Source organism: Pelecanus crispus, chromosome 15 (genome assembly GCF_030463565.1).
Source record: "Pelecanus crispus isolate bPelCri1 chromosome 15, bPelCri1.pri, whole genome shotgun sequence".
Lineage (NCBI taxonomy): Eukaryota > Metazoa > Chordata > Aves > Pelecaniformes > Pelecanidae > Pelecanus > Pelecanus crispus.
The window spans coordinates 4002099-4015582 of record NC_134657.1 but is presented as its reverse complement, the minus strand read 5'-3'; the positions used below and the strand labels follow the sequence as shown (position 1 = coordinate 4015582).

The following is a 13484-nucleotide window of genomic DNA, read 5'->3' as shown; positions in this document are numbered from 1 at the left end:
ATACGTAGTCAGTGGTAAAAGTTTTTGTGGCAAAACTTCCTTAATTATTTGGCCTTTAAAAAGAAAAACAAACACGCACCAAAAAAACCCAAACCATGAGTAGATTAGTTTCTTGTACAGATGCTATTTCAACTGTTTTTGCAGATGACGGTAGATAGTTAATATTGATTGGTGACACTATGTAAACATAAACCAAGAAATGATGAATCATCTGTTTACTTGAATCTACAGAGGAGGGAGGCTAAGGCCAGGGAGCCCCAGGCTTATGGAAGTGCAACAGCATTTTCAATAATCGTGAAGTGCTGAGAGTGGTTTACATGTTGTTCCAAAGACAGTGTTCACAGTACAATGATGTCCTGGAATTTGGAGGGAAATGTGAAAGTCATTGTATTTCACCCTCGCCAGGAGGATGAGTTTATGTTAGACTACATAGGCTTCAGTTAATGAAGTGCAGTTGGTCATATTTTCGCTGGCAGCACATTACCAGTTGGTAGGTTCACATCATTTATGAACCAGCGTGGAGTGAAACCAGGGATCGAGTGTCTTTAGAATGTAGACCTGGAAGAAAAGGTCAGTGTCCCTCCGTGGGGAGGAAGTACCATCTGCTTGGGGACAAGAAGAGGCAGAGGAGAAAGAGGGGATCCGTGAATGAAGGTGGACAAATGTTCAGATGACTGGAGCCTTTTGGAGAGGTTCTCCTTTTCCTGTTCAGGCAGAATGGATAAGGCAAAGGATTAAACAATGCATATGAATGATAAGTTGAAATATTTTTAGTACCTGAAGTGACAGAATTTTTAATTAGTAGCGTGGAAGACCCATGCTTGGCTTCGTTTGGAGATGCCAGATTGACAAGTAAAACACCCGGCTCCTTCCATGTACCTAATGTGTAGACTGGCTTCATTCAGTAACGCTTTGGTGCCTTTTGGTTAGGAAGCAGGTAACTTATCTTAGCTGCTACTGATGTATTGTGTTGTGATTCTGTTTCAAGGAAAAGGATATCTGAAATGGGGAAAAATGCAGAGATAAAAGACCAAGTTACTAATTTCTTTTTTTCATCGGCAAGTAGACAAAGAACTCATTATGAAAATTAGGATAGAGAAGGAAGGGGACTGGTTTTTAGAAGTCCCTTGATTAGTTTCATGTTTGTTCCACCAACTGGTGTATTTAGTTATGTTGGCATTTACATGGTCTTAAGTAGGCTTTGAAGTTATCAGGTCACACCTTATTAACAAAAGCTAAGGAAGACAAGGGTGGATCGCACTTTTGTTGTCACCTTTGTTTATCTGGAGACCATTTTCTGCATGACCGGGTTAACAGCTCAGTAAGCCACCATCACTGCTCTTCCCACAAGTCTTAATATCTGAATCTCAGTGTCTAATACTGCACTTCTCCAAGGAGGCATCTAAAAGCAAGACATTGTGGGGGGAATAAGGCAAGTCTGATTTTGTGCTTTAACTTGTTCAAATCTCCCTTCAAAGTTTAAGCTGGACTTAAACTGCTTAAATTTGCGATGCTTACTCCAGTTTCTGATCCTGAAGTAACTTGCCACTGCTGAGTAATTTTTTCTTAATAGGTGTTTATAATCTACACAGACTGGACAAAAGGTGTCGTGCAGGCTTATGGTTGGTTGGTTGGGTTTTTTTGTGTGTGTGTATTAGAAATCCTTCTTTTCCCTTTTTATATAGGCAGGTACAATCCTGTTTGCTGAAACAGGCTTCAGAAACCATTTCAGGGAAAGTATTTCTGAGGTGCACAGAAAAGGATGGTTAAAAATTTCTGATACCCAGCAGTTACTGCACCCGTGTGGTATTACTGTATTGGGTAATACAAGAGATGACAAAGGTCTTGTTCAGATCACGAATCGGGATAATGCTGACACTAGTCTGAATCTTCATTGCAAATAAGAGTCTAAACTTCACAGCAGAAAATGGTGAGTGGCTCACTTAGACCTTAACATGACTTGCTAATGCCTGTGAAATGTCTCAGTTGTTTTATCTTCACTGGCGTTTTACCTCTAATTGGCAAACTTGATCACATTACATTCTGTACCTCAGAGCAGGAAAAGTGCTGCAATGGTCCCCAGCTGGAGACTGTTCCGAAGGAACCTATTCACGTGGGCTCACTGAGGCAACCCATTGTTTTAGGTACAAATGGTACAGATGACTGCGAAAATTTGGCTTTGGTCTTTGTTAAATGAGGCCAGAAAAAAAACAGTACCCGGGGAGGGGAGGGGAGGGCGGAGGCGTGTCAAAAAGTAATTCAACATGAAGTTCATGTTCTGTAATTAATGCGTGTTGAGTTTAGATTTTGTCACCTGAGTCAGGGAAAATGGAAACATTTCTTGGTACATTTGGTACATTAGAATCCTTAAATTGTTCTATTTACAGCTGTAATTCAGTGTTATTTTCTAAATAACACAAACAAAAATGTCCCCGGTTAACTTTGGTTTTACAGTTAATGGAGACTATGACTTTCAAACTGTGTGCATGTGATTTTTCTTTTCTCCTCCTTATTAAGAGAATAATTTACATTAAAATTCTTTCTATACACTAAAACCAGAATTGTTATTGACTATTAGGTGTCAGATTCTGCTTCACAGAGGAAGGATAGTCTGAGGGAAGACTGGATTGTATTTACCGGGAAAGCTGGTATAGTAGAGCTGGCCAATTTAGACAGGGGGGTGGGGAAAGCCAAAGCTGTAAGAAGATCTTACCAGTTTTGATCAATATTAGTAAGTCGGTTTATTCCTGCTGGCTGGTTGTCTGATCATGCACTAAGGTGACTTTCAAAATGTGTTCTTGAAAAATCATTTTCGGGCTGTGACAGATTATTTAATGAGGTTTGAATTTTGAAGGCCTTTCAATTTTCATAGCAACTACTCTAATCCTCTTAAAGCAAAGTGTTAGTCCAGAAAAAAACCCAACCTTACACATAGTTAATTGATAGCTTTGGGTTGGTTTGTATTTCTAGGCTAATTTAAAAAAAAAAAAAAAAAAAAAAAGATACACTAAGTTCACAAAGAGGTCAGGAATAATTCAGTCACTGATGACTATGCTCTGTTTAGTGTCCATATGATCAAGTCACAAGAAGGGTCATGGGATTTAATTTTCATTCATGTTGTTAAAGTCTACTTGTTTAGATAATTGGAGCCACTGGACTAGTTTGAGCTGGAAAGAAGTATCTAAAACTAGGAAATCATGGCATTAGCAAAAAAGAAACGCAGCCTTGGAAAAAATGACAGAAAAAGGAAGGGAACTTCCTCATTGCATCAAGCACATAAATTAACTGCTTGTCTATTTCTTTTTTATCTTTAGTGCATTAGAATGAGAATTTCACACCAGGTTTAGTTTCCCCTGGTGCACACCTTAATCACACAGGGTTTCTTAACATAACTAATCCGGACGCAAAGGATAGCACATGCAGCAAAGCTGAGCTGAGCAATGGAAAGGGCAGTGTCCATGTACAGTTCTTGACAATGAAGTGCTTCTTGTAGAGGAGCTGTGATCATGCAGGACAGCAATGATCGCACCACTGCGGCAGCCATTGAGTATCTTTGACATTCCTGTGGCACCTGGGACATTCCCAGCCCTAGTCTAAGACACCACAAAGCATTAAATTATCTTTCCTTTGCCGGGGAGGGGGGGGTGGGGGTGGTGGAGTTCATTTATTGAAAGGAGGAGATTGTAAGAATGCTGATGCTAGCTGAGCGAGGTACAGAAGATGACCAACTACATGTAACCAAAAAGTAGCTAGTTTTTGGAGGTTGTTCCAGGAAAATGCCTGCTAGGACTCCTTTTCTATAACAATATCCTGAATATGAGGTAAGGTTTTAGGGTTTTTGCCTCCTTTTCTTGCCTCCCTCCCTCCACCAAGCTTCTGTTTTATATCTGATTACGTCAAACTAAAGGTCAACAGTTCACAATAGATCATTTTTATTTGATGCTTTTTCATTGACTGGTACTCAGTAATGGTCAAAGTTCTCAGAACAAATCCTGTTTGGACTTAGATGTCCTCTTTTATCTGTAAATATGTCTCAGGTCTTCCCCCATACTGTTAAAGGTAAGTGTAAGGGTTAAAAATGCTCCACACACACAGTCAGACTTCTGTTTTACAGTGTGTGGTACCTGCAGACGCTTCCCAACATAGCCATCTTTCAGCGGATTACCCCATCTGCTGCAGTGAACGTGCCGTGGCTCCCCCACCAACTCTTTTCACAATAGAGCCATTTCTACCTTGTGTTACTAAAAAGAATTTAATTAACTCTTGCAAGTGTTTCAGTTTCATGACAGGCATATTTACCTTGCAGCTTTTCACATACCGTTGCAGAAGAAAAGCTTTGTATCTAAATAACATTCTTGTGAGGTTTTGAAAGGTTACAGTTGGGTCACTGGCATTTCTGGTACATCTTTCACAGACTTCATTTATTTTGGCTTGACCACTGCAGTTGGGCACCTACTTAGCTTTTGACTGTCATCTCAGGATTTCAGTTGCACCAATGGAAAGCACAGGTTAATGTACTTCAGAGCTTTCTATATGGCAAAAAAGCTGGAGTGACTGTGTCTGTGGAACAAAATGAGTTGTATAAATCTGCATTTCACAACTAGAATTTAGGAATTTTCTTCAGTAAATCTACAGAAGAGAAACACCTTTTGTTCTTTTAATAACAGAAAAGGTTGCTGTCTTACAGTTCGCTGGGACCTTGTCAGATGGTTTGGGAAAGACAATGGATAACAGACATCAAACCGAACGAGAATACATCCGGTATCATGCTGCAACTAGTGGAGAACATCTCGTAGCTGGAATCCATGGACTTGCACATGGTAACCCTTAGCTGTAACTGTAACTCAGTTAAACTCAGTTAACTTTAACTCTCTTGAAAGTAATGATCAGATTGAAAAGAACAATTTGTATTACTCTTGGGCGCTTATTTGCAGCCAGGGAAGTGGAGCTACAGTAGGCTTTGTATTTGAATTTGAATGCTTGCAGGTCAGGGAGGGGAGGGTGGTTTGGTTTTGAAGTTGACAGAAACTACATTTCAGAATAAGGTATTTTCACATGTAACTAAGTAAAAGCTTTTTTGCAAATTAAAATGAAATTTCAAAGAAATTTAATCAAAAACTTCAGTTTCTTTGTAGAGTCATAAAATACCCATGCAAACAGTCTTTTTGAGGGCCAGACCTTAAAAATTAGTGTGGTTGGATTATAGCTTTCTTATGTTTGCTTTCAGTTCTGGAAACCTGAGTTTCCTCAGAATCAGGCCATCAGTTTGAAGTAACATTTCACCAGTTGGGTTATTTTGTGGTTTTGTGTTGTATTTTTTTAAGTCTACTAAGAACTAGAGAAATTAAATTGTGTAAAAGGCAGCGGACTAAGTCTTAATTTGGCTAGAATTTCATATCAATTTAGTTCATGATTTATCTGTTGAAGAAAGTTAAATCAATACAAGCCAAGTTTAAATCAAATATTTATATTTCGCATCATCTTGAGTCACTTTGTTTAAATGTCAGTCTTTTTGTGCAACTGTTGCAGCCTGTGTAAAGATAATCTGACTTTCACTAAACCAGCAATCTTTTCTGTGCTGAGCAAAAGTCTTCATGCTGGACTTTTGTCATGAAGAGACACTGCAGGTATTTAGATAGATCATGAGAGAGGTTTTGCTCACGCCAGTGTGCTCTAAAGTCTGATATAAATTATGTTGGTAGAAATGCAGGAAAACTGAAGTACATAAGTCTTTGCTGAAAAGTCAATTATAAAAGCACTTAATTGTGTTGTACTATCCAGCAATTAGCGGGACTGTTTTAGTTTAATCCTGTGGAGTTTTGAAATGCTTCCCATTCACTTTTTTCAAAAAAGCAAATACGGGTTAAATCCTATCTGTTGAAATGTAGGAATTAATCATGAACTGTAGTTACTCAGGAGAAATGGTTTAAATACTTCGTTCTTCTTGAATTTGGAAGTTAAGAAGCTGCCTGGTCTGTACTTCAGTGGCAGACCTTAAAAGAGTGCCTGGCTGCTGAAAGCTGAAGAGCCAAAGGGTGGTAAACGCTCACTTTTAAATGAGTGCGTCAGCCAGTTCACTAAAAATTGTGATACTCTACAGATCTCACCCCTCCTCAATTAAAGCGTGTTCTCGGATAATAAGAACTGTTCCAAGTCTTTTGAAGCCTCAGTAGGTTCTTGACTTCTTCAGAGCATTCAGATTCATCAACGGAAATGTGCACAGGAATGTCTGTCGGCAGCATCACAGTTAAAAGTCACACAATGCTCGTTTAAAATAACTGACTTTTTCTGCTGGAGAAATGCACTTTTCTGTTTTCTGTCTAAAATCATATAAGCTTTTGTGGTAATAGAATTTTGTCACGTTGTAACCAGCTGCTTCACCGCAGGAATAGATGAGGACTGTTTGGGAAATAAAACAGTATAGAAATACTTCAAAAAATGCATATTTAATAATGAATTAAATCTTTTTCTGTAGGATATTATTGTCTGTGCATATGCGTGTGTATACTACATATACAAAGTATAAAGTTAGTAGCTAACGCCATCAGTTGTGAAACAGTTTTCGCATTACGCTAAAGGCACAGTACGTGTCTATCGAGCTTGACAGCGAATCCTTTAGGCAGACAGCATGAGCTGTGACAAGGCTGTATAATTTTGAGAGGCAATACTTCTGGTCTGCTCTGCTGTTCTTCTCTTTGCTAGGTATTATTGGAGGATTGACGAGTGTCATAACTTCGACAGTTGAAGGTGTGAAAACCGAAGGAGGCGTCAGTGGTTTCATATCGGGCCTTGGAAAAGGGCTGGTGGGCACAGTAACCAAGCCTGTGGCTGGAGCTCTGGACTTCGCCTCGGAAACTGCACAGGCAGTGAGGGACACTGCCACCCTAAGTGGCCCCAGGTCAGTAAGCAGTTTATATTTCCAATCTGTAGTGCTGTAAAAATGCGTATGAACAGCTGCCGCAATTTCAGATCCGATTATCTTTCCTTACCCGAAGAAACAACAATTTAATCAAATTTACTATGAGCTGTTATTAGTGAGGTAGCACGTTTAACTCAATTTGCTTTTTCTTTAACAGATGGCATTTGTTGATACTATAACAAGAGTGAAATTTGCACGGAAAAGGTGCAACATAAAATAGGAATTATTAAGCTACAGCATTAGATTAAAGCAAAAATTTTAAAAGTCTATATATAATGAGATTAAACTTCCATGATGGAATCCTTATGCAGAGTTGAAATGGAAGAGTTCTCCCTGCTCTACCTCCAGCTTCCATTTAGCTGTGTAGAAAAACAATTCTTCAAAGGCTTGAAAAGTTCTGGCATCAATATAGTGTCATTATCTTCTAATTTTCATTTTGTACAATTGTCGTCACTCACAAAAAGTGGATATATGCCCTTATGTCCACATGCTTATCTGTTTACCCACACATATGTGGATGCTGAGTGTCGGCACATCAGGACAGATGCTTTGGCTTGCTTCCTGTGTTCAGTTACTCGCAAAATGTGGGCTCTACAAAATGGTGATGATTATGTTTAAAGTAAATGAATGTTCAATAGCACCGACTATGAATGTGGAAGAGGGAAAGGGCTAAGTTCTAAAAAGGCTGCTCTGAGAGAAGATTCTTTTTACTCTTTGTGGCCAAGAGTTTACTTTATATGATAGTACTATGCCAAGAAGTCCTGTTGTATGTACGTGAGATCCTGCGTGCTGAAGAAGTGAAAGAAAATCCTAAGTAAATTTATTGGCAGAAAACTTGGAGAAGAATGTTTGCAAAATGTTGGGTTTTCTGGTTGTTTTGTCTTCCCATTTGTCTTTTCCATTTCCTGTGTTTTATTATGCCACGCTTGGAGCCCTGAAGTGTCTGCCATCAGTGTTTCAGTAAAGAACAATAATAAGCTTGATGAAGTGTGAGTGAGGTGCAGGAAGCTTTGCAGAGTTGAACCTAGGTGTACTTTTGTTGTGAAAACGGAAGTGTTTACATGTACATCTTATGTATTTGGTACTTAGCTTGATTTGGAAAACCAAGAGGTCAAGGATTACTATCTGATAAGTACATATGAATGCATAAAATGACATGGGAACTCTTAAGTGCATTCCTGAGAAAACACATCTACTGTTTTTCTTGTACGTGTCTTAATTTTGTGACTGTACAGACTAATTTATTTAAAGGTGTCTGTACTGTTAGTAGTCTTACCAGTTGAGCTGTGTTTTTATTACAGTTTGTTTCAAGATACGCATATACTTAAAATTCATGTCTTGACATACTTCTGTGAGATACAGCCTATGCACCGTAGCAATGTTACCGACAGTTGACGAACTAGATAGCAACTGGGAGAGGGCCTGCAACTGGGAGAGGGCCTCCAACCAACCTTATCTCTAGCTTGTGTTTGCCTGTGGGACATATTTCCCTTTAACTTGTTAACGGTCAGTTAATAGATTAAGACAGATTAAGACAGTTAATAGGTTAAGACAGATGAGCTGAACCACATTTTTGCTTCCATGAGACTCTGAAGTACTAGATGAGGACTATGAAATTATTTTAGTGTTTACACACACTCTGCAAAAAGCTTCTGACCCAGCAACCTTCTAGGAGGAGAAAACAAACAAACAAAAAGAAAACCCTTTCTTGCTTACTACACTTCTCCAGCCTACAAAATCCAATCAAAACTTACTTGAGAATATGTAGATAATGTAGGAGGGGAAAAAAAAAAAACCAAAAAACACACCACCACCTATAAGCAACCTTGCAGTCATGTTTTGTTTGGTAAGGGGTTTTTTTATGTGCTTATATAATGAAGCAACCAAATTGTTCTTCCGGGCGTATTAAAAAAAAAAAACCAACAAAGGATTTGTACATTTTTTAGACTGCTGTGTACCAATATCCCCCTGCCGCATTTGTTAACTGTTCAAATATGTGTGGTTTGGAATCAAAATAGAACAGTGTTCCAAACCCAAGTTGCTGGCTCCAGTTGAATATTCTGTTGAAGCATGCTGGGCTGTGTAGACTCTTCCAAGCTAAGTACACAAACCCAGCTAAACCTGATGAATGTAAGTCTATGGCAGTAACTGATCTCAAGTGTCGTTTTGAACAATTGAAGAGTGTGAGTTAATAAGCACGGTGCGAGCCACCTTGACCTTATCTTGAGACTGACAGTGTATGTGCAAGTTACCAGTACCAGTGCAAAGTTGAGTCAACCAGTTAATTACAGTTGCATTTAAATAGCATGATACCTGACCGTAAATTATAGGCCCCTTGCAATTCTCTAATTACATGGTTGAATTTTTTAAAATGCCCTGAATTTAAGCTGCTTGACTTCAACCACTGGATCAGTTTTGAGTGAGATGAAGAATTTTAGTTGAGGTTGTAGGCTTTCCTAAAAGGCATGTTATAATTCCAGCAAAGTCACTGAATTGAATAGAACACTGAGGAAGACTGTAGCTTGTGTTACTGTGATTGTGCTACATGGACAGAATTCTCTTTTGGCTTCAAAAGGTGTCAATTTGTACTGGGACTCACGCAGCTAGCACAAACCCTGTGTTTGGAACACGGAGCCAAACTAATACGGCTGAGATGCAGACGATGCCTTTATAGCTTATGGTGGTAGTTTAAAAGGTGATGTGTTTAAAGTACAAGAAAATACTTTTTAAATCTGACATTAAGTAGGACTTTTTCAAAGCTATTCTTATAACTTACTATGTAATCATATAATTTATTATGCTTGTTATTGATGAATAAAGCTGCCTTAATACTTTTAAATATTAACATAGAGGAGAGCATAAAATAGTTGTTGACAATGCAGCATATATCTAATTTATAAACAGTTAATGCTTGTGACTTGATACCTCTTTTTGAGTGGGTTTTACATGTTCCAAGTACTCTAGTGTCACATACAAGAGTTCTGATTATTTCCATATTTGTCATATACTGCCAAAAGTCTTAAAGACCAGTTCAAAACAGGAAAGCTGTTATTTCTCTAGATATGCTTGGAAAGCTCTCTCCTAGAAACGTGTTTCAAGCCCTAGTGCAGCACAAGTAAAGAACATTTATATTTAGATGTGTGTTTAACTTAACAAGTAGTGCAGGAAACTACCCTTATGGCTTTCTCTCGGGCTTCTGCCAGGCCAGTGCAAGTTTAAGATTATTCTTGAACTGTTGTTGCAAGGGTTTGTGTTCTTTTCCAACAGTCTCAATGTGAAACTTAGAAGTAAGGAGATAACTTCATGACCTACCCAGTTCTAATGAATTCTGTCAGGGAACTAGACTGTATTAGCTAAGAATAGTTTGAGACTGGCAAGCCATTAACGGTCACAGAAAATTCTTACGTAAATATTTGATTCTTTTAAACGTACTTCAGCTGGAAAGAAGCAGCCTGCGCTAGTTGTTCTTTCGTTCACCGCTTTTGTGCCATGACTTGGAAATGTGCAGTGAGGTTGCAAAGTTTGAGACAATGTCAACAGCAGGTGATTTTAATTTTTTTTTCCTTTGTGCGCCCATCTCTCTCTTAGCTGTGATTTCGATTGCAATGTCAAAAGCAGTAGACTTGAGAGCATGAGTATCTGTGACACTGAGAAGTAGTAGAAAATACGCACCTGGTATGGAACACCAACTCAGCTAATGCACTGCGAAGAGTAGTTCAAGGTTCTCAAGTTAGATAAATATTGCCTGAACCTTAACACCTCTGTATGTGTCCCAGATTCTATCCTGACCTTGGACTTGATCTAGATCTGACTTCAAGAGTCTTTACAGTAATGTCAGTCATGTACAGGCCACGACTCTGGTGAATGCGATGTTATTCTTCTGGTAATCCCTTCCTAAGATTTTCCTAGAAGCCAGAGAGAAAATATATTTATCGGCTAGTACTCATTGTGTTATGTAAATCTGGAAATGTTGCATACAGGACAGGTTAGCTGATTTACCACTCTAATCTATAAATGACTTGGGCAGTGTGATTTCTTTCATATCCTCTTTCCTGTTTTTTCCCAGTGGGATAACAGGTCTTTACAATGAACTGTTTTCTCAAATGATCTGTTTCCTTTTGAGCAAGTTTGTCCATTTTACTCCTGTGGCACCCTGTTAAACGGCTGCAGACATTGGCTCTTCCTCAGTGTCAGCCCTACCTCCCATCTTCAGTCGCTGCCGAACTTGATTTTATGGGTTTACATTCTTCTGTCATTAGTCTATTCAGATTCTTCCATTGCTGCTGCTGAGTTACTTTGAAATCCCCCCAGCCTGTAAGTTCCCATCAGTATTGTGTGAAAAGGGACCGTCATATCCCTGTTCTGTGACAAGCTGCTCTGCAAGTCATCCAAAATTATGTTGGCTGGTTTTACTGCCATATCACATTGCAAATTGATATCCAGTTTTCTGCTTGCTATTTTCCCTGAAGAGGGGGGGGGGGGGGGGGTTATGTTTTGTTTTATTTTACGGCTTTGCAAATACCTCCTTGTCATTTAATATTTGTGTTCTGGATTATTTTTCCCCAGGTGAACCAGGTTGCGATTTTGTAGGTTGAATCCCATTTCATTTCCTGCCATATTTCTGACCTCTTCAGGTTCTTTAGTACTTCACTGTCCTCACTGGAGTTTTAAACGCCTCTTATTTTGTCCTCTCCAAATATAATTTTACATGCTGCTTTTACTAGATCCTTGAAGTGAAGCAAGCCTGGGTTTGTGCCCACACATTTTGCAGCACCTCAGTAGAGTCTTCTCCCTGTTTTAATCATTTTCTGTTACCAGTCTCACCTGCTCAGTATTCTTCTGTTAGGTTTTAATTCACCACTGGTAACTTTGTGCAGTTCTGTTGGAGATCCTGTTCCATTCTTCCAATGTCTGCTCTTGCTTGTTGCGTAAGTGAATGTAGATTTTCTTGTGGGAGAAGTAGTTCTTCAAACTGCAGCCCTGTACCCCTTCAGTATTGATAATTTAATCTTGAAACGTTAATTTTTTTTTCTGAAAATGCACCTCAGCTGTTTTAGTTTCTTAACTAGAAAGAGACAATAATCCACCATCTAAGACCTAAAATGATTTCTAAATGAAGCTATCCTTAAGAATGAACAGAAAATGGTTCTGTTCCTTTTGCCCATTCAAAGAGTGCTTCTTGCTGCCATGAGATGCTTCTGGCTTGTAGTTGTGACTGTGGTTTTCTTTTCTACAGCTTTCTGTAAGAGTGATTTTTTTTTTCTTGCCCTTACGCAGAATTATTTTCCAAAGGAATGACTCAGATTAGAAAGAATTGCTGTCTTCCCTAGACTACACAGAAATACGTCTCATGTGCTGTACATCAAGAAACTAATAGGGCTTTTTGTCAGAAAAGTCACAAGTAATGATTATATTTGACTGTGAGTGGAATCCTATCAAGACTGCTTTGCAGATTCACTCCACCGGTCTGCTTCCCCTTAAAGCTCTATGGACGGAATTCAAGCGGTTGAGGCGTGTGGTTGCTCTTCTGGAGCGCCCCAAATCATGAGAATTGAGGCTGCAGTGCACTGGTGTCCCACATCTCACTGCACTTCTGAGTCTCTACATGCTCATACAGTGACTAGTCCTAAAGAGGTCAGTCTTTAGTTAATACAACTTATTATTTCAAGAAATAAAAATATAATTTTTAAAGTTATCTGACTTTAGAAATAAAGGATAGTAGAGTTAAGCCCAAGAACTTCTGTGTGTGAGAAAGAAATGGGGGGGGGGGGGGGGGGGCAGGTTTTTTTCTCTTTTTCCGTGCCCTCCTCCAGGACTGACGGGCTGGGCATCTCACAGGTTTTTGCCTTTGCCTTCCCCATCTAGGACAAAGAGCTGAAGGATAATTACCTGGGAGCATAGCCTCTTGTTTGTCCCAGTAAAGCAGAATTTGCTCTGCGTGGCTGAAGAAAGTAACTCTGATGCGTGTAGTTGTCATTATTTTTGTAATCCACGGGATATAGTAAAAAAAAAGATGAACCTTTAAAACATTCAGTTTGCTTAATCATATTTTACTGCAGAGTCTATAATTCTAGAGCCGCACGTATGAAAATGTCACCATTTCCTGTGTTCCTACATCGTTTGTTGTAGGAAAGCACTGTTAGCTGCTTAGCACCCCAGAGAAGTCCTGGTGACTTGGAGAATCCAAACTCTACACTACCATATCCCTCTCCCTTTCCTTTTTAGAGGGTGGAATGGACATAAATTGGTCCTTGCAGTAAAACCAAACTATAAGGCCTTTTTATGCATTACTGCAAATACCTCACTTTACGTCTGAATAACGTTTCCAGGAGGTTATTGTTAGGTATCTGCATTACTAACTGCCGTTTATATTGGGAATTTGTGAAATCAGTTGTCTTTACAGTTAGTTGTCTTTGTCCCCTTTTTTGAATTTGACTCAATTTAAATATTTGGAAGGAATGGAAGAAAAAACCCACGGTGTTTGGACCTACAGCAGCAACATAATACTTCATTAATGTTGTATAGATGTGGTTACTTTCACATCTGCTGTATATGTATGTTTTCA

At 39.0% G+C, this 13484-nt stretch overlaps 1 protein-coding gene across 2 annotated transcripts in view; it reads left to right on the top strand.

Moving 5' to 3' along the window:
* Positions 1–13484, top strand: part of VPS13D (vacuolar protein sorting 13 homolog D) — a 111897-nt gene that overhangs the window by 80648 nt on the left and 17765 nt on the right. For both annotated transcript variants that reach the window (XM_075721612.1, XM_075721611.1), the window contains exons 65-66: positions 4688–4820; positions 6703–6898. In XM_075721612.1, coding sequence (XP_075577727.1) covers positions 4688–4820; positions 6703–6898 — 329 coding nt within the window. The remainder of the gene's footprint in view (positions 1–4687; positions 4821–6702; positions 6899–13484) is intronic.